A 25,707-nucleotide genomic window follows, 5' to 3' on the forward strand; every position below is an offset into this window, starting at 1 on the left:
ATCGAAATGCACGAAGGCCCCGTGCTGCAGCTAATAGAATGACGCGGTGACGTCAGTGAGGCAGCTTCTGTAACCCCGCCCAGCAACAACTGTCGAGACCCGGATGTAAAAAAAAAAAAAAAAAGCTGGACTCCTAACTACGGGTAGAAGGGAAGTAGAGCTGACGTCGTCAGATGGAATATTCCATTATTCCGGGGGGGGGGGGAGCTCAATAATGGGATGTTTGTTGTTGATTAATAAGAAACGTAGGATAATAAATCTACCCGGAACGTTAAGTAATCCACTATTCACTCGTGACATGAAACCCCGGCAGTTCTGTGTGGGATGGCTGTGAACATTTAGGTTGACAGTTACTTAGAACCCCCCCATACTGTACAGTGGTTCAACCCCGGTAAAACAGGTCAATGATGAGCTCCGGTAAAAAACAAAAACAAGCGGCGCTGACCGAGATCTGCCGGGTGTCGGGGCCGTGAGCGCAGCTGCCAGCATCGGCCGACGAGCGCCCGCACCGTCCGATCAGCAGATTCAGGCCGCGCTCGGTCGTCCTCTCCCGCGGGTCGCATTGGCGGGGGCCGCTCCGGCCCGGGCCGAGGAGCTGCTGCTGCTGCTGTCAGAGGAAGAGGAGGCCCCGGGGCCGCCCCCCCGCCGCCCCGTGTTACCGGGGCCCCCGGCGCCCTCCTCAGGCCCTCCCGGGGACATGGAGCAGTGTGTGACGGTGGAGCGGGAGCTGGAGAAGGTGCTGCAGAAGTTCGGGGGCTACGGGCAGCACTGCGAGCGGAGCCTGGAGGAGCTGATCGAGTACGCGGGCGGCCTGAGGCGGGAGATCGTGCAGGCGGCGGGTGAGACCGGGGGCAGACCGGGACGGGGCAGGCGTGACGCCATCACTGGGGCTCCCTGGTGACGTCACTCAGCTGTGCAAGAGTGTATGGGAGAGACCACCCTGGGAATGGCCGGGAGTACAGCACGGAGCCCAGGCCTCGGGACCCCCCAGATCTGCGGCCCGGTGCCCCCTCACCCCCCCCCAGATCTGCGGCCCGGTGCCCCCTCACCCCCCCCCCCAGATCTGCGGCCCGGTGCCCCCTCACCCCCCCCCCAGATCTGCGGCCCGGTGCCCCCTCACCCCCCCCCAGATCTGAGGCCCGGTGCCCCCTCTCTCCCCTTCCCCAGGATCTGCGGCCCGGTGCCCCCTCTCTCCCCTTCCCCAGGATCTGCGGCCCGGTGCCCCCTCTCTCCCCTTCCCCAGGATCTGCGGCCCGGTGCCCCCTCTCTCCCCTTCCCCAGGATCTGCGGCCCGGTGCCCCTCTCTCCCCTTCCCCAGGATCTGCGGCCCGGTGCCCCCTCTCTCCCCTTCCCCAGGATCTGCGGCCCGGTGCCCCCTCTCTCCCCTTCCCCAGGATCTGCGGCCCGGTGCCCCCTCTCTCCCCTTCCCCAGGATCTGCGGCCCGGTGCCCCCTCTCTCCCCTTCCCCAGGATCTGCGGCCCGGTGCCCCTCTCTCCCCTTCCCCAGGATCTGCGGCCCGGTGCCCCCTCTCTCCCCTTCCCCAGGATCTGCGGCCCGGTGCCCCCTCTCTCCCCTTCCCCAGGATCTGCGGCCCGGTGCCCCCTCTCTCCCCTTCCCCAGGATCTGCGGCCCGGTGCCCCCTCTCTCCCCTTCCCCAGGATCTGCGGCCCGGTGCCCCTTGTCTCCCCTTCCCCAGGATCTGCGGCCCGGTGCCCCTTGTCTCCCCTTCCCCAGGATCTGCGGCCCGGTGCCCCCTCTCTCCCCTTCCCCAGGATCTGCGGCCCGGTGCCCCCTCTCTCCCCTTCCCCAGGATCTGCGGCCCGGTGCCCCCTCTCTCCCCTTCCCCAGGATCTGCGGCCCGGTGCCCCCTCTCTCCCCTTCCCCAGGATCTGCGGCCCGGTGCCCCCTCTCTCCCCTTCTCCAGGATCTGCGGCCCGGTGCCCCCTCACCCCCCCCCAGATCTGTGGCCCGGTGCCCCCTCTCTCCCCTTCCCCAGGATCTGCGGCCCGGTGCCCCCTCTTTCCCCTTCCCCAGGATCTGCGGCCCGGTGCCCCCTCTCTCCCCTTCCCCAGGATCTGCGGCCCGGTACCCCTCTCTCCTCTTCCCCAGGATCTGCGGCCCGGTGCCCCTTGTCTCCCCTTCCCCAGGATCTGCGGCCCGGTGCCCCTTGTCTCCCCTTCCCCAGGATCTGCGGCCCGGTGCCCCTTGTCTCCCCTTCCCCAGGATCTGCGGCCCGGTGCCCCCTCTCTCCCCTTCCCCAGGATCTGCGGCCCGGTGCCCCTTGTCTCCCCTTCCCCAGGATCTGCGGCCCGGTGCCCCTTGTCTCCCCTTCCCCAGGATCTGCGGCCCGGTGCCCCTTGTCTCCCCTTCCCCAGGATCTGCGGCCCGGTGCCCCTTGTCTCCCCTTCCCCAGGATCTGCGGCCCGGTGCCCCTTGTCTCCCCTTCCCCAGGATCTGCGGCCCGGTGCCCCCTCACCCCCCCCCCCCCAGATCTGTGGCCCGGTGCCCCCTCTCTCCCCTTCTCCAGGATCTGCGGCCCGGTGCCCCCTCACCCCCCCCCCCCCAGATCTGTGGCCCGGTGCCCCCTCTCTCCCCTTCCCCAGCATCTGCGGCCCGGTGCCCCTTCTCTCCCCTTCCCCAGGATCTGCGGCCCGGTGCCCCTTCTCTCCCCTTCCCCAGGATCTGCGGCCCGGTGCCCCTTCTCTCCCCTTCCCCAGGATCTGCGGCCCGGTGCCCCCTCTCTCCTCTTCCCCAGGATCTGCGGCCCGGTGCCCCTTCTCTCCCCTTCCCCAGGATCTGCGGCCCGGTGCCCCTTCTCTCCCCTTCCCCAGCATCTGCGGCCTCTACACCCCATTGTCGGGATCAGTGGGGTCCCAGCACACCGTCCCTCCCCCCCGTGATACTGTCCTCTACCTATAGGGGAGTCAGAGGGTCTGTGGTGAGAAGCGGCTCATGGGGCGATCAGCGGCAGTGCCCACATGGGAGACGGTCACCTGATGGCTGATGATGGCCGGATTGTGGTCCTGTGCCCACCGCATGTGACTAGGGGGGTCCGGCCACCGCTCCTCGCACAGGGAATGTGTCACACTCGGGTTCTTATTTTTGGATCCAGACAGATGACGACTCTGTGTCACCCATTGTTTCGGAGGCCACAGTGACCCGTGTGGGGACAATGGTTGTCTCGCCCCGTGCCCGCCGGACACAATGGCAGCGATTGTAGTCAGCAGCTGACATGTTCCCAGGACATCTGGAGTCTCGGATAAACGGGAAAGAACCTCAACCCAGGGAGAGCTATATTACATCAGTGAGAGACCCTCAAAGATGTTTCCAGGCGCACTGGACCCCCTGAGGCTTTACATTTATCAGCCCAGGCAACACAGCTGACTGCAGGGACCCCAGTAATGGTGCTAATCAGTGATGTATGGCCATCGCTCAGAGGGGTCCGCACTCTTATTTACTTCTCCAGTCACACCGGAGACTGTGCCCCCCACGATTGTACCTGGCGACCAATGGATTTAGTTGGACACCCCCTTCACTCATAGGTTTCTATGGATAATACCCGGCAGCCACTTACCCCGAAATAAAGCCGGGCATCCTGTGCTTGGGTGTGTATCCGGGGGTCGGCCATGATGGACTCTAGTAACCATTAGCCACAAAGCGTCAGAATCTGTCCCCCGACTACAGAGACTGGAAGCAGTGAGGGAGACCTGGGCAGGGGGAGTAGGGCACAGTTTTTCTTTAAACTGGGGACATAAATCAAAACTATTGAATGTTTGGTAGAACATAGGAAAATATGTTGTACAGGTGTACAGCCAATATATGACTGTGTGTGCAGCCCGTATACGACGCTGTGTGTGTGTGTGTGTGCAGCCCGTATAAGACTCTGTGTGTGTGCAGCCCGTATAAGACTCTGTGTGTGTGTGCAGCCCGTATACGACGCTGTGTGTGTGTGCAGCCCGTATACGACGCTGTGTGTGTGTGCAGCCCGTATACGACGCTGTGTGTGTGTGCAGCCCGTATACGACGCTGTGTGTGTGTGCAGCCCGTATACGACGCTGTGTGTGTGTGCAGCCCGTATACGACGCTGTGTGTGTGTGCAGCCCGTATACGACGCTGTGTGTGTGTGAAGCCCGTATACGACGCTGTGTGTGTGTGCAGCCCGTATACGACGCTGTGTGTGTGTGCAGCCCGTATACGACGCTGTGTGTGTGTGCAGCCCGTATACGACGCTGTGTGTGTGTGCAGCCCGTATACGACGCTGTGTGTGTGCAGCCCGTATACGACGCTGTGTGTGTAGCCCGTATACGACGCTGTGTGTGTAGCCCGTATACGACGCTGTGTGTGTGTGTGTGTGTGTAGCCCGTATACGACGCTGTGTGTGTAGCCCGTATACGATGCTGTGTGTGTGTGTGTGTGTAGCCCGTATACGACGCTGTGTGTGTGCAGCCTGTATACGACGCTGTGTCTGCATCTCTGTCCATAAGTGACCGTCTCCTTCCTTCTTTCCAGTAGAACAAGATGGAGAATTGTCCGGGACGCTGTCTCTGGTGCTGACGCAGTGCTGTAAGCGGATAAAGGACACCGTGCAGAAGCTGGCCTCCGACCACAAGGATATCCACAGCAGCGTGTCCAGGGTGGGGAAGGCCATAGATAAGGTACGGTAATGGCGGCGTCTCTCCGTGTCCGATGGGCCACCTACTGAGTGCCCGGGCGAGGGTGGATGGCGGTCTGGAGCGCTGGCGCACGCGTTGGGTGCTGCGTTCGTACAGGAACACGGGGACTTTCTGACCGATTGAGGTCCCAGAACATAAACTGATCCCCAATTCTCTGGATATTTTTTTCGGTGTGGCCTCTGTGTTGTAGAAGAAGGTGGTGCGGTTTGGTGGTCGCCTTCCTCCGCTCAGGTACTGAGGGGTCCGGCCATGATGAAGGGCGCACACCACCAATCTGGGGGAGCGCCACCAATCTGGACAAGACTCGCTTACTGAGAACACGTCCTGTCCTCTCCGAGATGTTTCATGCCCAGGTTTTCTTCCTCTCTTGCAGAATTTCGATGCAGACATCAGCAGCGTGGGCATCGATGGCTGCTGGCAGGCGGACAGCCAGCGCACGCTCAATGAGGTCATGGTGGAGCACTTCTTCCGGCAGGGAATGCTGGATGTGGCGGAGGAGCTGTGCCAGGTACCCGCGGCCTCAGGAGGGACTTTATATGCCGGCAGTGCTTACTATAAAGGGGCGCAGCCGCCGTATACACCCAGGGGGGCAAATAATAGAGGGGTAATATGGGGAGGGGTCACTTTCCCTTTCCACACAATAAGAAGTGGACTCCTTTGTCCAGATGTCATTTCCAGCCTGTGATATTCCACCGAACCGTCCTCACTGGTAATTCGCTTCTACAATACATATTGTTCATACCAGACCCTGGCAAATATTTTCCAGTTATGGCAAGGCGCGCTGAGATTTACTAAATACTAACTCATACCTCGCCATAAAAAAAGGCCGTCCATTTATGCTGATGGTTCTCGCTGTGCAGTTTTAGAGGGTTAAATCTAGCAAATTTGCCGCATTTCTGCTGCACGTGAGTGCTGCTTCTTGGCGCTAATCGGACATCAGCACATTGCCCGGTGTGAATAGGAGCTGTGCTGCTGATACCCTGCTGTGTGGGGACCGTACAATTGTGTCAGCGACTTTCTCGTCCCTTCCATTGTTTCTCAGAAGGGAAAGAAAACGTCCCTCAGAGAGGGTCAGAGCCCAGCTCTCTGTGTGATATGTAAGACTTATGTCTAACCAGGTCACATAGATCTCACTGCTGACGACTACGGTGCAGGAGAAGGAAAGCAGAGCCTGGTCATTGCAAACACTGCTCTGCATCCATCCTAGGTAGGTGACAAGTGTAGACTGCACACTACAGCTCTCATCTCACAGCACTGTTATGCGATCAGTGCTTGTCGCATACAACGGTTTGCATCTATCCCAGTTACTGGCGCATTCTTCCTGATACCTGGGATAGATGCAGAGACGTGTTTGCAATGACGCACAGCTCTGCTCTAATAACTTTGTTATAGTGGAAATTGGCATCTAAGCTTTTACAAGCCGATAGCTCCACAACAGACATAATAATAATAATAATTTTTATTTATATAGCGCCAACATATTCCGCAGCGCTTTACAAATTATAGAGGGGACTTGTACAGACAATAGACATTACAGCATAACAGAAATACAGTTCAAAACAGATACCAGGAGGAATGAGGGCCCTGCTCGCAAGCTTACAAACTATGAGGAAAAGGGGAGACACGAGAGGTGGATGGACATGAGAAATTTAAAGAAAACATTGTCGAAACTTCAGCCCACAGGGTGAACAGTGTAAAAAAAAAAAAAGTACTGTTGATTTGTTCATTCTGCCTCCCAAAGATCGCAGAAAGGCTCGGCTCACATTTATCCTGCGCTGAGCGCTTACACCGGGATTTCTGTCTAAATCACTCTTCAAAAAATGGTACTCGGAAGAGAGCACTGAGCAAACGTTCACTGTATTGAAGCAGATTGAGTCACCTTGGACTCCCGTCTGGTTTGTGATCTGGCGGTGTCTGTTTTTTTTTTTAGGCATGCATCAAAGAACGGTTGAGCACACCACTAAGGAGATGAGCCCCGGAGAACAGAGGCCAGGTGTTAGTGAGTGAGGCCATCCAGGGTTTCATCTGAGTCGCCTTTTTGGGGGGAGTTAAACGGAAATCCCAATGTAAGTGCTCAGTGGAGAGTGCAGGATAATTGTGAACCGAGCCTTAAAAATGATCCAAAATGTTCTGTACCCCAAAACGCCACCAACTCAACCCACGAAAAGCAAGTCCCCACTCAGGTCCGTCATTGGAAACATAGGAGGTGTCCACGTTACTGGTAGCACAAAGGCTCTGGAAAAGCAAAATCGCTCCTCACCCCTCCCAAAAAAAAAAGAAAGAAAATCCATCAATCAAATTCTGCATTCCCAAATCCCCACCCTCTTCTTAGCCCCACAGTGTGCCTAAAGTACAGTTGGCATCCACGTTTGACATTACTGTAGCTGGAAAGGCCACCTTAATTTTCAGTGTGTGTCTTCAGAAGCACGAGCTGGGCACTACAGTGTATGGGGCACTACAATGTATGGGGCACTACAGTGTATGGGGCACTACAATGTATGGGGCACTACAATGTATGGGGCTCTACAATGTATGGGGCACTACAGTGTATGGGGCACTACAGTGTATGGGGCACTACAGTGTATGGGGCACTACAATGTATGGGGCACTACAATGTATGGGGCACTACAGTGTATGGGGCACTGCAGTGTATGGGGCACTGCAGTGTATGGGGCACTGCAGTGTATGGGGCACTGCAGTGTATGGGGCACTGCAGTGTATGGGGCACTGCAGTGTATGGGGCACTGCAGTGTATGGGGCACTGCAGTGTATGGGGCACTGCAGTGTATGGGGCACTGCAGTGTATGGGGCACTGCAGTGTATGGGGCACTGCAGTGTATGGGGCACTGCAGTGTATGGGGCACTGCAGTGTATGGGGCACTACAATGTATGGGGCACTGCAGTGACATATTTACTTTTTTCCAAATAAAAAAAAAAGCCTGGCCGGTATGTTGCAAAGCATAAATGCCTGTGAGGCCACGATGGTCCCTGCAGCCGTAGATGAATTCCCCGAGTGATGTGATATCCAAAGTGTGGGGGTCCCATTTGCAGTTTTTCTGCTGTTCTGGCATTTGAGGATCTTCACAAACTAGTCCAGCCGAACACTGCTCCATGTGCAGCGCAAACCTCCACAATGCGACCTCTAGTGGTAGAAAGAGGTATTACAACATTTAGGCAAACCTACATTATAGCTCTAAATGGAGAATACAACTATACATGAGAGAAATTCACGAGCACAAGACCGTCCCTTACTTAGTGGTTACTACGTCAGATTATTGGCTGTAAAATCTCCATACTATATGAGCAGGGTTATAGCCTCATATCCTATATTGGTCCTAAGTCAAATTAATAATAATAATTTTATTTCTATAGCGCCAACATATTCCGCAGCACTTTACATTATAGAGGGGACTTGTACAGACAATAGACATTACAGCATAACAGAAATACAGTTCAAAACAGATACCAGGAGGAGTGAGGGCCCTGCTGCTCGCAAGCTTACAAACTATGGGGAAAAGGGGAGACACGAGAGGTGGATGGTAACAATTGCTTTAGTTATTCGGACCGGCCATAGTGTAAGGCTCAGGTGTTCATGTAAAGCTGCATGAACCAGTTAACTGCCTAAGTATGTAGCAGTACAGACACAGAGGGCTATTAACTGTATAAAGTGTATGAGAACATGATGCGAGGAACCTGATTATGGTTTAAGTTTTTTAAATGGGCCACGCAGGGATAGTTGGCTTAATGCGTTGAGGCGGTAGGCCAATCTGAACAAATGAGTTTTTAGGGCACGCTTAAAGCTGTGGGGATTGGGGATTAATCGTATTAACCTAGGTAGTGCATTCCAAAGAATCGGCGCAGCACGTGTAAAGTCTTGGAGACGGGAGTGGGAGGTTCTGATTATTGAGGATGCTAACCTGAGGTCATTAGCGGAGCGGAGGGCACGGGTAGGGTGGTAGACTGATACCAGGGAGGAGATGTAGGGTGGTGCTGAGCCATGGAGTGCTTTGTGGATGAGGGTAGTAGTTTTGTACTGGATTCTGGAGTGGATGGGTAGCCAGTGTAATGACTGGCACAAGGTAGAGGCATCGGTGTAACGGTTGGTGAGGAATATGATCCTGGCTGCAGCATTCAGGACAGATTGGAGCGGGGAGAGTTTGGTAAGAGGGAGGCCGATTAGTAGAGAGTTACAATAGTCCAGACGAGAATGAATGAGTGAAACAGTATGAGTTCTTGCAGAATCAAAAGTAAGAAAAGGGCGAATTCTAGAAAATTTTTTGGAGATGCAGATAAGAATTATACCCCAGAGCTGCACTCACTATTCTGCTGGTGCAGTCACTGTGTACATACATTACATTACTGATCCTGAGTTACATCCTGTATTATACCCTAGAGCTGCACTCACTATTCTGCTGGTGGAGTCACTGTGTACATACATTACATTACTGATCCTGAGTTACCTCCTGTATTATACCCCAGAGCTGCGCTCACTATTCTGCTGGTGCAGTCACTGTGTACATACATTACATTACTGATTCTGAGTTACGGTACATCTTGTATTATACCCCAGAGCTGCACTCACTATTCTGCTGGTGCAGTCACTGTGTACATACATTACATTACTGATCCTGAGTTACATCCTGTATTATACCCCAGAGCTGCACTCACTATTCTGCTTGTGCAGTCACTGTGTACATACATTACATTACTGATCCTGAGTTACATCCTGTATTATACCCCAGAGCTGCACTCACTATTCTGCTGGTGCAGTCACTGTGTACATACATTACATTACTGATCCTGAGTTACATCCTGTATTATACCCCAGAGCTGCACTCACTATTCTGCTGGTGCAGTCACTGTGTACATACATTACATTACTGATCCTGAGTTACATCCTGTATTATACCCCAGAGCTGCACTCACTATTCTGCTGGTGCAGTCACTGTGTACATACATTACTGATCCTGAGTTACATCCTGTATTATACCCCAGAGCTGCACTCACTATTCTGCTGGTGCAGTCACTGTGTACATACATTACTGATCCTGAGTTACATCCTGTATTATACCCCAGAGCTGCACTCACTATTCTGCTGGTGCAGTCACTGTGTACATACATTACTGATCCTGAGTTACATCCTGTATTATACCCCAGAGCTGCACTCACTATTCTGCTGGTGCAGTCACTGTGTACATATATTACATTACTGATCCTGAGTTACATCCTGTATTATACCCCAGAGCTGCACTCACTATTCTGCTGGTGCAGTCACTGTGTACATACATTACATTACTGATCCTGAGTTACATCCTGTATTATACCCCAGAGCTGCACTCACTATTCTGCTGGTGCAGTCACTGTGTACATACATTACTGATCCTGAGTTACATCCTGTATTATACCCCAGAGCTGCACTCACTATTCTGCTGGTGCAGTCACTGTGTACATACATTACATTACTGATCCTGAGTTACATCCTGTATTATACCCCAGAGCTGCACTCACTATTCTGCTGGTGCAGTCACTGTGTACATACATTACTGATCCTGAGTTACATCCTGTATTATACCCCAGAGCTGCACTCACTATTCTGCTGGTGCAGTCACTGTGTACATACATTACTGATCCTGTATTATACTCCATAGCTGTCAGCTGAATGAGGTTTTGGGTCACTTTTAGGAAAGGTTTTTCATGTTCTTCCCCTTCTTGTTGGAGCTGTCCCCTTCTGGACGCCCCTTTGTACTGCGGTGCCCCTTCCTGATGTTGGACTGTTCGTTACCTTGTTCCCGTCCTGTTGTTCCTGGATTGTCCTCCCTTCTGTTACATTGTCTCGGGCACACCGTCACTGCTGTGCCTCCTCTGTTCTGCAGGAAGCCGGCCTCGCCATAGACCCCGGCCAGAAAGAGCCGTTCGTGGAGCTGAACAGGATCCTGGAGGCGCTGAAGGTCCGGGTCCTCCGGCCGGCTCTGGAGTGAGTGATCTGCTGTTATTTGGGGTCTGCGGCGGTTCCTGCCTCCCGCTGCATGACGCGTTATCGTTCGCTGACAGCACCCGGCAGGTGACCAGAGCCCATTATCCTTTTTTTCTTTTCTTCTTAGGTGGGCAGTGTCCAACCGGGAGATGTTGATGGCCCAGAACAGCTCGCTGGAGTTCAAGCTTCACAGGTTGTACTTCATCAGTTTATTGATGGGGGGCGCAGCTAACCAGAGGGAGGCGCTACAGTACGCCAAAAACTTCCAGCCTTTTGCGATAAATCATCAGAAAGGTGAGCGTCCATCATCGGGCTGCCGCATGGTTCGTCCGGGTGTTAATCTGTCCGCCATTCTCTAGATATCCAGGTGCTGATGGGAAGCCTGGTGTACCTGCGGCAGGGGATCGAGAACTCGCCCTACGTCCATCTGCTGGATGCCAACCAGTGGGCAGACATCTGCGACATCTTCACCCGCGATGCCTGCGCCCTGCTGGGGCTCTCTGTAGAGTCTCCTCTTAGCGTTAGGTGAGCTGAACACGGCCGTGTCTACGGGGAAGCTCCCTCTATGCTCTACACACCCCTCTATGAGGCAAAATGGAGAGTTAGTTGTGGCAGTAGACGCCTTGTGCTCCCAAGTTGTCAGTTTACAGACTGAGTTCGTACAGTCGGATGTAGGGGATGACGTGTGATTCTGTCTTGCAGCTTTTCGGCGGGGTGCGTGGCTCTTCCAGCGTTAATTAACATAAAGGCAGTAATTGAACAGCGGCAGTGCACCGGAGTGTGGAATCAGAAGGACGAGTTACCGGTGAGAGGATGCAGAGTTGAGCAAAAGACTTGCAGGACCCTGGTTGGTTAGTCTGCGACCGACAGACCGGCGCCAGCCTTGGTGGGGTCATCAGATGAGACTCGCCCCCATGTTGCAGGCACCTACTATTCAGAAGAGGAGCATAGGAGGGCGGTTCACGGTGCTCTGGTCCAGCAGACACGGGCTGCCCACCAGGGTCCTGAGAATCTTTATGGAATGGAGTGTGAACCCTTCACTTCTATGTCCATGAATGAGGCGGTGGTCACTAATGCTGAATATCCTGTGTCTTCTGTTCTCCCCCTCTCCTCAGATTGAAGTGGATCTAGGTAAAAAGTGCTGGTACCATTCAATATTCGCCTGCCCCATCCTCCGTCAGCAAACTACAGACAATAATCCTCCCATGAAACTCGTCTGTGGACATATAATTTCAAGAGATGCATTAAATAAAATGTTTAATGGAAGCAAGTAAGTATGTGCACCCATCACCTCCGGTCATTAGGCCCCCACTTTGATCCTCCCCAATATAAGGCAGTATGACTGCTCCTGCCCCGGCAAACATCTGTTAGATCCGCACGAGACGGTACTAGATCAGTCCACGGGGGGTGTTCAGGTGTGGGACCCCGCAGACCTCCAGTCTGCTGCCCATGCCGATCTCCACAATGGTCATTAACTGTCTCTCGTCTGCAGATTAAAGTGCCCGTATTGCCCTATGGAGCAGAGTCCTGGAGACGCCAAGCAGATCTTCTTCTGAACACGGAGGCTCGTTGCGTTGCCGTTCGGCCTCCTAGGTTTTTAGTGCTTTGGAAGAAAGCTTGGGGGAAGTTTTTCCCATATTTCCATTTATTACAGAAGACCCTGAATTTTTTTTTTTTCTTTGGTAAAGCGAATCCAACAAGGACACTACCGACAATTATAATCCTGACCACAGTCCAGAGCGTGCCAGGGTTGAAGTCTTGAAAACGTGCGTCCCAAGGACCTTCCTATAACTGTACACGGCCGCGCTCCCAGCTGCCGCACAATGCAGGTGTATTTGTACTTACAAAGCAAGAGATGATGTAAACTTTTTATTGGTAAGGCCCCTTCTCCCTCCTCGCCTCTCCTTCACCCTTTTCTTCTTCATACCCCACCCCATTGTCGGTATAGAGCAATGTGCGTGCGTCCTCCTCCCCCCCGAATGTTGTACATAACCGGGCCGGTCTGCAGAGACGTCTAGCACAGGACATAGAGGATTTAACATATTTTTTTGCTAAGAGAAGTTGCCGTATTATCTCCATAGTTTCCTTTTTTTAAAAAAAGTTTCCCTTTTTTTTTTTTTTCTCTGTACTTTAAACAAAAAAAAAAAATGTAAATAAGCCAAGCACCGTGACTATAAATTAATAAGAGTGAGAAGCTTTTTTGCTGCTATGGTATAACGGGGGTATATTGTGCTTTTACTGAGATAAGAAACGTTTGTGTGAACAGAATATTCAATAAAAAATAATATGACTTTGGGGCGTTTGTCGGGGGATCTGCACTGCACTCCGTCATCTTTGTACACCGGCAGTAATTCCTTCAGGTGTTCAAATAATAGACCAGAATTGTCTTGATTTAGTGGGACCTAAAGGAAAATCCTTTGTGTGATGACCTCCCACCTTAACGTCATCGTTCATATGAGCCACCTCCAGTGGCCATTTTCCGAGAGTACACAGCATGGAAACCATGGAAGTGCAGGGGGCTTGAGTCTTGACAGAGCCCACACACCGCTGATTATATCCCCTCTTACCAGCTTTGGAACTCGCAGCATCATCCTGCAGGGTACCACCTCCGAACACTCAGCCCAGGGCCCACAGTATCTCCTCATCCCCGCCACCCCACAATTCCCGGTAAGCTACATTCGGACTATAAGACGCACCCCCATTTCCCACCAAATTTTGGAAAGCAAAAAGTGTGTCTTATATTCTGAAAAATATGGTACATGCTGGTAACATGAAAAAGATGTCAAAATAGCTTTTTTTTTTTTTTTTTTCTTGAATCACCCTCCATGACGGTACCGCAGGAAGTTGACACCTTGCCGTAATAGGGAAAGGAAATTCGAAGGTCCAAAAGCCCCTTCCGCATTCATATCAGTGTTTTTCCTGTCCCCATGGGGCATGAAGAGGTCTGCCTGTGGTGTGATCGGCGGCTGACACTGATAACAGTACCTTTCCTTAGCTGGGCAGCTTGAGTCGATCGCAGGTCCTTCCTCTTTGGATAGCTGCGGTCTCCTTTGGGATTCAGGACCTCTCCATTCTCCTGCTCTTCTAGGGTAATGCTGAATGGTTGCTGGCTTGGGTCTGTCTGGATTTTCTCAGTGTTCCTCCTCCATGCTGGCGTGGGAAGTGGCGTCAAACGTGGGCGCTCCTGTCCAACGCTGCTTCCGATTGTGCTCTACAGTGGAATGCACGGCCGTTTTTTTTTTTTTTTTTTGGCCTATCACGCGTGGAGATGAAGAAATTGAAAGAACGCAACCAGTGGCTGCATGGAGTCTTCCTTTGTCTAGGCATAGCCAGGATTAGTGGGTGTAGTCTCATCTGAAGTATGATTCTGTGCTGAATCACTATCACTTGGCAGTAAGTGACCCTGACTGAAGATGTCCTAAGATAGGACCGAGATTGCCCAGGGTGGGTGCGTCTTCTTGATCTGCATCTTCAGAGCCCAACAAACACGAACCGAGGCCCAGTAAGTGATCCTAATAGGGTAGGTCCCTCATTTGGAGAAGTATATATTATTTCTTCTTCACTCTCGAAGGGAAAAGGATTATACACTAAAAGTTAAAGCTAGGAGTGCAAGTCGTATATGTGCCATTAGTGGTAAAAAGCTTTGATCTCATTAGAAGCAACTATGTTAATTTTGCATGGGAACGATTGTAAGAGAAAACAACCTTCCCTAATGGAAGAAATATGCTTAGCTACTTACCGGTAGCGGTGTTTTTCGGAGCCCATGACGGCACCATGAGAGAGGGGATCCGCCCTTCAGGGACAGGAAACCTACAGACATAAAAGGGCAGCACCTCTCTCCCGCATCAGTTGGATTACAGAGAATGAGAGGACCTCCCAGGTTAGTAGCAAAATATATACAACTTCTTTAAACTAAATACAACTTTCACACATGTAGAAACTGCAAGCCCCGAAGAATGCCCGCCCACACGTGAAGGGAGGGAATATAAGGGTGCTGTCATGGGCTCCATAAAACACCACTACCGGTAAGTAGCTAAGCATTCGGTCTCCCATGACAGCACCACGAGAGAATTACAGAGATGTAAAGAAACTAGGGAAAGACCCACTGCCTCAATCACCCTTCTCCAAAATGTGAGATCGGAGGAGCCACCCAAATCCAGTCTAACGTTCTTTAAAGAACGTGGACGGATAAAACCACGTAGCCGCATTACATATGTCCTCAATCGACACTGCCGACCTCTCTGCCCAGGATGTCGATATGGCTTGTGTGGACTGAGCCTTTAGGCCCTTCGGAACAGCCGTGCCATCTGTTCTGTAGGCCAAAGAAATTGTCTCCCTGATCCACCTAGCTAAGGTGCTTTTGGAGATTCTAAACCCCTTCCTAAACCCCTGAAAATATACAAGTAAAGAATTTTCTTTCTTCCAAGGATCGATTAGTGAAATATAACTAAGTAAACACCTAACATCTATTGAATGGAGCTTTTCCTCCTTTTGATTGGTAGGGTTAGAGCAAAAAGAAGGAAAGTTGATTTCCTGCAGTCTGTGGAAGTTTGAAGCCACCTTTGGCAGATACAGAGGATCCGGCTTCAAAACAACTCTATACTCCCTAAACTGGGTGTATGGAGGGTGTCTAGAGAGGACATGCAGGTCACTAATCCTCCGGGCCAACGTTAGTGCAACTAAAAGGGTAATTTTAAAAGACAGAATTTTTATCGGGGATTCCTCAATAGGTTCAAATGGGACCTCCATCAACGCTGTTAGCACCAGATTTAGATACCACGGAACCACCCTCTGCTTAAGGATGGGTCTGGATCTGGCCGCTGCCTTAATGAATCTGGCTACACAGTAATTGCATGCTAGAATATAATTACACAAGGCTCCTAACGCCGACACCTGAACTCTTTAAGAGTACTTGTGGCTAGACCCATCTCCTTTTGCAGGAACTCCAACACCTGGTTAATCCTCACCTTCCTTACAATCTCCGTCCCTGAGATTGTCAGGAACTTTTTCCAGGTTCTGGGATAAGTTTTCGTTGTGGATGCCTTTCTACTTTTTAGCAAGGTATTAACCAGGCCACGAGAAAACCCCCTCTCCCTCAGTAGTGCCCTTTCAAATCCCATGCCGTCAGATGTAGATTGGACACCCGTGGATGGAAAATCGGACCTTGGGAGAGGAGATATGGGAGCTCCGGGAGCACCCACGGCCTGGTGACGGACATCCTCGTTAGCCGGGAGAACCACGGTCTCCTGGGCCAGAATTGAGCTATCAGAATTATATGTGCCCCATCCTCCCGTATCTCCTTTAGAACTACAGGAATCAGGGCTATTGGGGGGGAAGGCATAGTCAAGATTGAAGTCCCACAGAATTAGGAGAACAGCCGCCGGATCTTCTCTGAGGTTTAAAGAACAAAATATACACTTTTATGTTCCCCCTGTTGGCAAAAAGGTCTATATCTGGGGACCCCCATATCTGTACAGTCTGGTTGAAAACGGTCTGACTTAGTATCTATTCCCCTTGTCTGAGTCTGTTGCGGCTTAGAAAATCTGCCTTGACGCTGTCTTTTCCTTTTATATGTAAGGATGTTAATGACAGGCCATCTGAAAATCTGAAAAATACGATCCGCCACTTCCATTAATGGCCTGGACCGAGTTCCCCCCTGGTGGTTAGTGTAGGCCACAGTTACCTGATTGTCTGACATGCCGGCCCTGTAGGGACACAAGGAGCCTACTTAATGTTGCTCTACCACTAAACGCTGTATGCATGGCCGGCACAGCTTTTTCTCATAGTACTACGGCAGCGGAACTCCGCACTCTGCACACTCCTTGTGCTTGGCTTTAGAGGTACACTTCCTCTCCTGACAAATATGGAAAGAAAAAAGGGGAAACAGTACATCACCAAGTGAACTTTCCCGAAGATCACTTACCCGTGACGTGTAACTGAGTGGTACTGTAATCCTTGGTGGGTCACTCTCAGCCGCCGGGTTGTCCTTATGGGCTGGAGATCTGTCAGGTCTTTTCTTCTGACTGGTTCTTAAGCCATCAACGCGACCACTGTTACTAGGCCGCCGCTGGGTGGCCTTTACATGGGGCTTCTCCGTGAGCTGCTGCTGCATTTGCTGCTCTGGTGACTCCATTTTGAAAAATGGGCCTGAAAGCACCTGGCAGCCATCGTAGCCTCCTTAACCCTCCATCAGGGGCAATATGTTTCATAACGAGTTTAAGGGCATTGCGCCTGTCCGGCACAGGCTAGAAAATTGGCTATATTTTCCTTTTTTTAAAACTTCAATGCTCTAGACGTGATCAGTTACCATAATAGGAATGTAATAAATGAGAATACACATAATCAGGTGTAAAAAAAAAGTTAAATAACCAGAAAAGTAATATGTTTCTATGTCTTGAGCATCCTCCTCACTCTCTCCATCTTGATCGGTATCAGACACATCTGGACATTCTTCCACATCATCTTCTGAATCAATGTCACTTTCTTCCCCTAAATCTTCTAGCTGTAAGGGGTCTGTCTCATCATCAAGCAGTATATTTTGCACTTGCTCCCAACATGACGGGCATTGGACAAGTCAAATATTCTCCTCGCCATTTCAGAAGAAAAGCAGAAGCAAGAGAGAGAATATGTGTTAGGGCGCAATGTGCCTGAGAAGCGCACTCTTATTTCTAACAAAACCTTCTATGACAAATCCACAAATTTAGCACTAGCTATTCATAAAACAAGCTAAAAAAACAATTGGGATGAATAAACACAGCAAATTCTAATCGTCAAAGGTGTGACGCATTCAGGGGCAATGAGCCTGAGAAGCCAAAACACTGATATCTGATCTCCTGCAGCTCTGCAGCACAAGACGCTCAGGTTTCACACAGCCTTTAAAGTTATGAAGGTACTGGGAGGATGGTGTTTCCCAGACAAACCACTGAAAATAGAGAAATGAAACTAAGTGAGCTGCGCCTGTCAGATCAGTTGCCCCTGACGGAGGGTTAAATAGCCTGTCTCCCCCTCAGGTACCGCCCTCGGTCGGGGCCAGCAGGTTTTCCAAATGGTCTGCCTGGTGCCCTGCAGGCTCCTGAACGCCCCTCCCCGTGACCATGCCCCCAGGCCACGCGTCACTTCCTCCCCCTTTGGCCCAAGACCCATGACATCCTGCGCTGCCCATGGCACCCAGGCCGCGCCCAGGGCCGTATTTAGAGTTTCTGCTGCCCTAGGCACCTTTAGCGCTGCCTCTCCCTTTGGTGAGTATGACACTATCGGCAGTGACTTTGTCAAAAATCACTGACGTGAAAGTCGCCTTTTGCTGCAGATCCGGCAGTTTTTCTGCATCTGCTGTGTAACGGATCACTTACGGCAACACTGCGTTCGGCCTCATTCATTGCCTATGGGATTTGTGGACATTTGCAGCACTTGCCGCGATCCAGCAAATGCGGTACCATACCTCCCAACGTTTGAAGAAGGGAAAGAGGGACAAAGTTTGTGGCGCGCCGCGGCAAATTTTAGGCCTCGCCGCTGACCACACCCACTTCACAACTAGTCACACCCATATCCACACCACAACCACACCCATTTAGCACTGCTGATCACACTGTTTCATAAACAATAATTGTAATAAAAAAAATATGGCCACACAGTGCTCCATACTGTATAATGGCCCCACATGATGCATACAGTATAATGGCCACACAGTGCTCCATACTGTATAATGGCCACACAGTGCTCTATACTGTATAATGGCCCCACAGTGCTCCATACTGTATAATGGCCACACAGTGCTCTATACTGTATAATGGCCACACATGATGCTCCATACTATATAATGGCCACACATGATGCTCCATACTGTATAATGGCCACACATGATGCTGCGCACTGTATGATGGCCACAGTGCTCCATACTATATAATGGCCCCACATGATGCTCAATACTGTATAATGGCCACACAGTGCTCTGTACTGTATAATGGCCACACATAATGCTGAATACTGTATTATGGCCACACATGATGCTCCATACTGTATAATGGCCACACATGATGCTCAATATTGTATAATGACCACACAGTGCTACATACTGTATAATGGCCCCACATGATGCTCAATACTGTATAATGACCACACTGCTCTATACTGTATAATGGCCACACATGATGCTCCATACTGTATAATGGCCACACAGTGCTCCATACTGTATAATGGCCCCACATGATGCTCAATACTGTATAATGGCCACACAGTGTCTATACTGTATAATGGCTACACATGATGCTCCATACTGTATAATAGCCACACAGTGTACCATACTGTATAATGACCACACAGTGCTCCATACTGTATAATGACCACACAGTGCTCTATACTGTATAATGGCCACACATGATGCTCCATACTGTATAATGGCCACACATGATGCTCAATACCGTATAATGGCCACACAGTGCTCTATACTGTATAATGGACACACATGATGCTCCATACTGTATAATGGCCCCACATGATGCTCAATACTGTATAATGGCCACACAGTGCTCTACTGTATAATGGCCACACAGTGCTCCATACTGTATAATGACCACACAGTGCTCTATACTGTATAATGGCCACACATGATGCTCCATACTGTATAATGGCCACACATGATGCTCAATACCGTATAATGGCCACACAGTGCTCTATACTGTATAATGACCACACAGTGCTCCATACTGTATAATGGCCCCACATGATGCTCAATACTGTATAATGACCACACAGTGCTCTATACTGTATAATGGCCACACATGATGCTCCATACTGTATAATGGCCACACAGTGCTCCATACTGTATAATGGCCCCACATGATGCTCAATACTGTATAATGGCCACACAGTGTCTATACTGTATAATGGCTACGCATGATGCTCCATACTGTATAATAGCCACACAGTGCACCATACTGTATAATGACCACACGGTGCTCCATACTGTATAATGACCACACAGTGCTCTATACTGTATAATGGCCACACATGATGCTCCATACTGTATAATGGTCACACATGATGTTCAATACCGTATAATGGCCACACAGTGCTCTATACTGTATAATGGCCACACATGATGCTCAATACTGTATAATGGCCACACAGTGCTCTATATTGTATAATGGCTGCACATGATGCTCCGTACTGTATAATGGCCACACATGATGCTCAATACTGTATAATGGCCACACATGCTCCACACTGTATGATGACCCCGCATTATGCTCAATACTGTATAATGACCCCACATCATGCTCCATACTGTATGATGGCCACACATGATGCTCCATACTGTATAATCCCCCCTCCCATCTTGTATGCATGGCTCATCTACCCCCCATCCTGTATGCATGGCTCATCTCCCCCCTCCCATCCTGTATGCATGGCTCATCTCATCCCCCCTCCTATTCTGTATGCATGGCTCATCTCCCCCCTCCCATCCTGTATGTGTTGCTCATCTCACCCCTCCTCCCATCCTGTATGCGTGGCTCTGCTCCCCCTCCTCCCATCTCTGTATGCGTGGCTCTGCTCCCCCTCCCATCTTTGTATGCGTGGCTCTGCTCCCCCCTCCTCCCATCCTTGTATGCGTGGCTCTGTTCCCCCCTCCTCCCATCCTTGTATGCGTTGCTCCGTTCCCCCCTCCTCCCATCCTTGTATGCGTGGCTCCGTTCACCCCCTCCTCCCATCCTTGTATGCGTGGCTCCGTTTCCCCCCTCCTCCCATCCTTGTATGCGTGTCTCCGTCCCCCCTCCTCCCATCCTTGTATGCGTGGCTCCATTCCCCCTCCCATAATTGTATGCGTGGCTCCCTGTCCTCCTCTTCTCCTGCCCGTCATACTCACCCTCCTCACAGCACGCTGTATGGACTCTTCCTCCTGCACATCTGTCCCGACTCCCAGCGCCGAAGCTTCTTCCTGTGTGAGCGGTCACATGGTACCGCTCATTAAGGTCATGAATATGCGTCCATATTCATCACCTTAATGAGCGGTACCACGTGACCGCTGTGAGCACAGGACTTGCTGCCGCTGCTGAGACCAGGCACCGCTGGAGGAGGGTGAGTATATCATCTTCAAGGTGGGGAGGTGGTGGGTGGGGAGGGTTGAGGGGGTGGACGGGCGGGCAAACCCCAGCCTTAAAAAAAAATAAAAAAAAAACCTTGCTCAGGTGCCGCCCCCCGCATCCTGGCGCACTAGGCATGTGCCCTCACGTGCCTAGTGGCAAATACGGCCCTGTGCATGTGTGCAGTATATTGTGTAAATATATAAACTGTATACGTATGTGAGCATACTGTATATAAACTGAATGTTTCTGTGGATATATACTTTATATAGTGTGTGTTTCTATATTTATAAAGTATATATAATGTGTACATGTATAGTGTGTATTTGTGGTGCACACAGTATAAAGCTCTGTAATTGTAGTGTTGCTCTAATAGGAATCAGTAGTTTACTGTATTTTGCAGATTATAAAACACTCCGGATTATAAGATGCACCCTAAATTTTGAGGATAAAAATAGGAAAAAACTTTTTTTTAATAAAACGGTGGTGCTTCTTATAATCCATGTGTCTTATTGCTCATTGGGGGGTGGTGGCTGCGGTGAAGCGGGATCCCAGGGTCGCTGCTGGAGGAGGCAAGAGTGGAGCGTTGCTGCAGGCCGTGGGTGCAGCAGGGGGTGTTCGGATGTGCGGCTGCGGGTGTTCGGTGCTGCGGGGGCTCTGCCGACATTTTGTGAAAGGCCAGAACGCCTGCAGTTTTTTTATTTATTTTTACATATTTATACAGCGCTATTAATTCCTCAGTGCTTTACACACATTATCATCACTGTCCCCAATGGGGCTCACAATCTAAGATCTCGATCTTTGGAATGTAGGAGGAAACCGGAGAACCCGCAGGAAACCCAGGCAAACACGGGGAGAACATACAAACTCCGTGCAGATGTTGTCCTTGGTGGGATTTGAACCAAGGACCCCAGCGCTGCAAGGCTGCTGTGCTAACCACTGAGCCACCATGCCGTCCCAGTTGCATGGCATGGTTTCCTATGCGGTGGACTCCTGGGAAAATGGCTGCCGGGGCAGCGCATGTGCAGATGGAGATCTCATCTCCCAAGATCTTGGTGCCGAGATCTCCATCTGCTCATGAGTCACCCCCAGCAGCCATTTTCCCGGAGTGTACCCCATAAGAAACCATGCAATTGCGGGGGCTCTGGCCTTTCACATAATGTCGGCAGAGCCCCTGCAGCACCACACACCCGCAGCGGTGCACCGTACATGCGATCACCCCTTCATCCCAGCCTGCAGCGACCCTGGACCCTGCTCCACCGCTGCTGGTAAGGTATATCTGCATTATAAGACGCACTCCCATTTTCCCCAAAAAATTTTGGGGAAAAAGGTGTGTCTTATAATGCGAAAAATACGGTATGCCTGATGCCTGTGTCTTATATTAGGGCCTGTTCACACTTTCTTTACTGCTCCCGGTGCGTTCTGCCAGACACGGACAGCGGCCAGAGCAGGGCCGGCTACAGGTTTTTGAAGGCCCCGGGTGAAAGAGTCTCAGTAGACCCCCCCTTTAACACATACCACGATTCATGATGCACAGGTACAGCAGAGAAATATAGGTATAGTACAATGCCAGATTTCACTTCTTACATGAGTGGTAGCTATTGTAAATTCTACAATACCATACAGCAGAGGGGCTTTATATAAGTCATCTGTTATGATCTGGTGGCCTAGGAACAGCATGAGACGTACTCTGGAGAAGGTGGTCCCTGTACTGACCGCAAACCCTGAACTTAGCACCGCAACTAGATGTAGCCGTGGGGAGTACCTAACACTCCCTAGACCCCTCGACACAGCCTAAGAACTAACTTCCCCTAAAGACAGAAACGGGAAAACTATCTTGCCTCAGAGAAAATCCCCAAAGGATAGACAGCCCCCCACAAATATTGACTGTGAGAGGAGAGGGAAATAACATACGCAGACTTGAAATCAGGATTTAGCATAGGAGGCCATACTAGCTAAAAAGAAAGAATAGGACAGAGTACTATGCGGTCAGTATTAAAACACTAGAAAATATCCACCACAGAAAATACAAATCTCCACATCTCACTAAAGACATGGAGGGTATATCTGCATCTCCAGAGACACAGCTTGGCTGCAAAAAATCCTTCACAGACAAAGCTGGACAAGACAAAACATGAAAATGCACAGAACTATAAGGTCCACAGCAGGTGGACAGCAAAAACAAAGCCAGGACTTATCTTTGTAGAAAAGCGCAGCAAACTGGAGAGACCAGGTATGGATGTGAATCCTCCAAAAACAATGGACAACTGGCACTGACTAAAGGATAAAGCAGGACTAAATAGCCCAGCCCAAATTGCAAAAAGTGGATACACCTGATAAATGCTGCGATCCAAAGACAGCAGCACTACCACTCATAACCACCGGAGGGAGCCCAAGAGCAGAATTCACAACAGTACCCCCCCTTGAGGAGAGGTCACTGAACCCTCACCAGAGCCCCGAGGCCGATCAGGATGAGCCAAATGAAAGGCACAAACCAAATCGTCAGCATGAACATCGGAGGCAACAACCCAAGAATTATCCTCCTGGCCATAACCCTTCCATTTGACCAGATACTGAAGCTTCCGCCTCGAAAAACGAGAATCCAAAATCTTCTCAACCACATACACCAACTCCCCATCAATCAACACCGGGGCCGGAGGATCAACAGAGGGAACAACGGGCACCACATACTTCCGCAACAAAGATCTATGGAACACATTATGGATGGAAAAAGAGGCCGGAAGGGCCAAACGAAAAGACACTGGATTGATAATCTCAGAAATCCTATAAGGACCAATAAACCGAGGCTTGAACTTAGGGGAAGAAACCTTCATAGGAACATGACGGGAAGACAACCAGACCAAATCCCCAACCCGAAGCCGGGAACCAACACACCGACGACGGTTAGCAAAACGCTGAGCCTCCTCCTGAGAAAACACCAAATTGTCCACCACAGGAGCCCAAATCTGCTGCAGCCTGTCAACCACAGAATCCACACCAGGACAATCAGAAGGCTCAACCTGCCCTGAAGAAAAATGAGGATGAAAACCAAAATTAGAAAAAAAAGGCGAAACCAAGGTAGCAGAACTAGCGCGATTATTAAGGGCAAACTCGGCCAATGGCAAGAAAGCCACCCAATCATCCTGATCAGCAGACACAAAGCATCTCAAATAAGTTTCCAAAGTCTGATTAGTTCGCTCGGTTTGGCCATTTGTCTGAGGATGAAATGCGGAAGAAAAAGACAAATCAATGCCCAGCCTAGCACAAAAGGCCCGCCAAAACCTAGAAACAAACTGGGAACCTCTATCGGACACAATATTCTCCGGAATGCCATGCAAACGAACTACATACTGAAAAAACAACGGAACCAAATCAGAAGAGGAAGGCAATTTAGGCAAAGGTACCAAATGAACCATCTTAGAAAACCGGTCACAAACCACCCAGATAACCGACATCCTCTGGGAAACCGGAAGATCTGAAATAAAATCCATAGAAATATGCGTCCAAGGTCTCTCAGGGACCGGCAAAGGCAGAAGCAACCCACTAGCACGGGAACAGCAAGGTTTAGCCCGCGCACAAATCCCACAGGACTGCACAAAAGAACGCACATCCTGCAACAAAGAAGGCCACCAAAAGGTCCTACCAACCAAATCTCTGGTACCAAAAATCCCAGGATGGCCAGCCAACACAGAACAATGAACCTCAGAAATCACTTTACTAGTCCATCAGGAACAAACAGTTTCCCCACTGGACAGCGGTCAGGTTTATTAGCCTGAAATTCCTGAAGAACCCGTCGTAAATCAGGGGAGATGGCAGAAAGAATCACCCCTTCCTTCAGAATGCCGAACGGCTCAAGAACTCCAGGGGAATCAGGAAAAAAACTCCTAGAGAGGGCATCCGCCTTAACATTCTTAGTACCAGGAAGGTACGAGACCACAAAATCAAAACGGGAGAAAAACAGGTACCATCGAGCCTGTCTAGGATTCAGTCGTTTGGCAGACTCGAGGTAAATCAGATTCTTATGATCGGTCAGGACCACAATACGGTGCTTGGCCCCCTCAAGCCAATGTCGCCACTCCTCAAATGCCCACTTCATAGCCAACGACTCCCGATTGCCGACATCATAATTGCGTTCTGCAGGCGAAAACTTCCGAGAAAAGAAGGCACACGGTTTCATCAAGGAACCATCAGAATTCCTCTGAGACAAAACGGCCCCTGCCCCAATCTCAGACGCGTCAACCTCAACCTGAAATGGAAGAGAAACATCCGGCTGACGCAACACAGGGGCAGAAGTAAATCGGGGTTTAAGCTCCTGAAAGGCAGAAGCAGCCGCAGAGGACCAATTCGTCACATCAGCGCCTTTCTTTGTCAAATCGGTCAGAGGTTTAACCACACTGGAGAAGTTGGCAATGAAACGACGATAAAAATTAGCAAAGCCCAAGAATTTCTGAAGGCTCTTCACAGATGTGGGCTGAATCCAATCATGAATGGCCTGAACCTTAACCGGATCCGTTTCTATAGATGAGGGAGAAAAAATGAAGCCCAAAAAAAAAAACCTTCTGCACTCCAAAGAGGCACTTCGACCCCTTCACAAATAAAGCATTATTACGGAGGATCTGAAATACTATCCTGACCTGTTTCACATGAGACTCCCAATCATCAGAAAAAATCAAAATATCATCCAAATATACAACCATGAATTTATCAAGATAACTCCGAAATATATCATGCATGAAGGATTGGAACACAGATGGGGCATTAGAGAGTCCGAATGGCATCACAAGGTATTCAAAATGGCCTTCGGGCGTATTAAATGCAGTTTTCCATTCGTCACCCTGCTTAATACGAATAAGATTATATGCCCCTCGAAGGTCAATCTTAGTAAACCAGCTAGCCCCCTTAATCCTAGCAAACAAATCAGTAAGCAAAGGCAAAGGGTGTTGAAATTTGACCGTGATCTTATTCAAGAGGCGATAATAA

At 50.4% G+C, this 25,707-nt stretch overlaps 1 protein-coding gene across 2 annotated transcripts; it reads left to right on the forward strand.

Moving 5' to 3' along the window:
- Positions 1-425: 425 nt before the first annotated feature.
- Positions 426-12,943, forward strand: RMND5A (required for meiotic nuclear division 5 homolog A). Of its 2 annotated transcripts, none has more exons than XM_069744937.1 (9): positions 426-839; positions 4,511-4,656; positions 5,048-5,182; positions 10,548-10,648; positions 10,776-10,942; positions 11,008-11,173; positions 11,351-11,453; positions 11,764-11,918; positions 12,141-12,943. In XM_069744937.1, exons 1-9 carry the CDS (start codon positions 698-700, stop codon positions 12,202-12,204), a joined length of 1,179 nt encoding a protein of 392 aa, XP_069601038.1. In that variant the 5' UTR covers positions 426-697; the 3' UTR covers positions 12,205-12,943. The 2 variants fall into 2 exon arrangements, with proteins under 2 accessions (XP_069601038.1, XP_069601037.1); XM_069744936.1 differs by having other exon boundaries at positions 433-839; positions 4,514-4,656.
- Positions 12,944-25,707: the final 12,764 nt, after the last annotated feature.

The sequence above is a fragment of the Ranitomeya imitator genome, chromosome 1 (assembly GCF_032444005.1).
Source record: "Ranitomeya imitator isolate aRanImi1 chromosome 1, aRanImi1.pri, whole genome shotgun sequence".
In the NCBI taxonomy this organism is placed as follows: domain Eukaryota; kingdom Metazoa; phylum Chordata; class Amphibia; order Anura; family Dendrobatidae; genus Ranitomeya; species Ranitomeya imitator.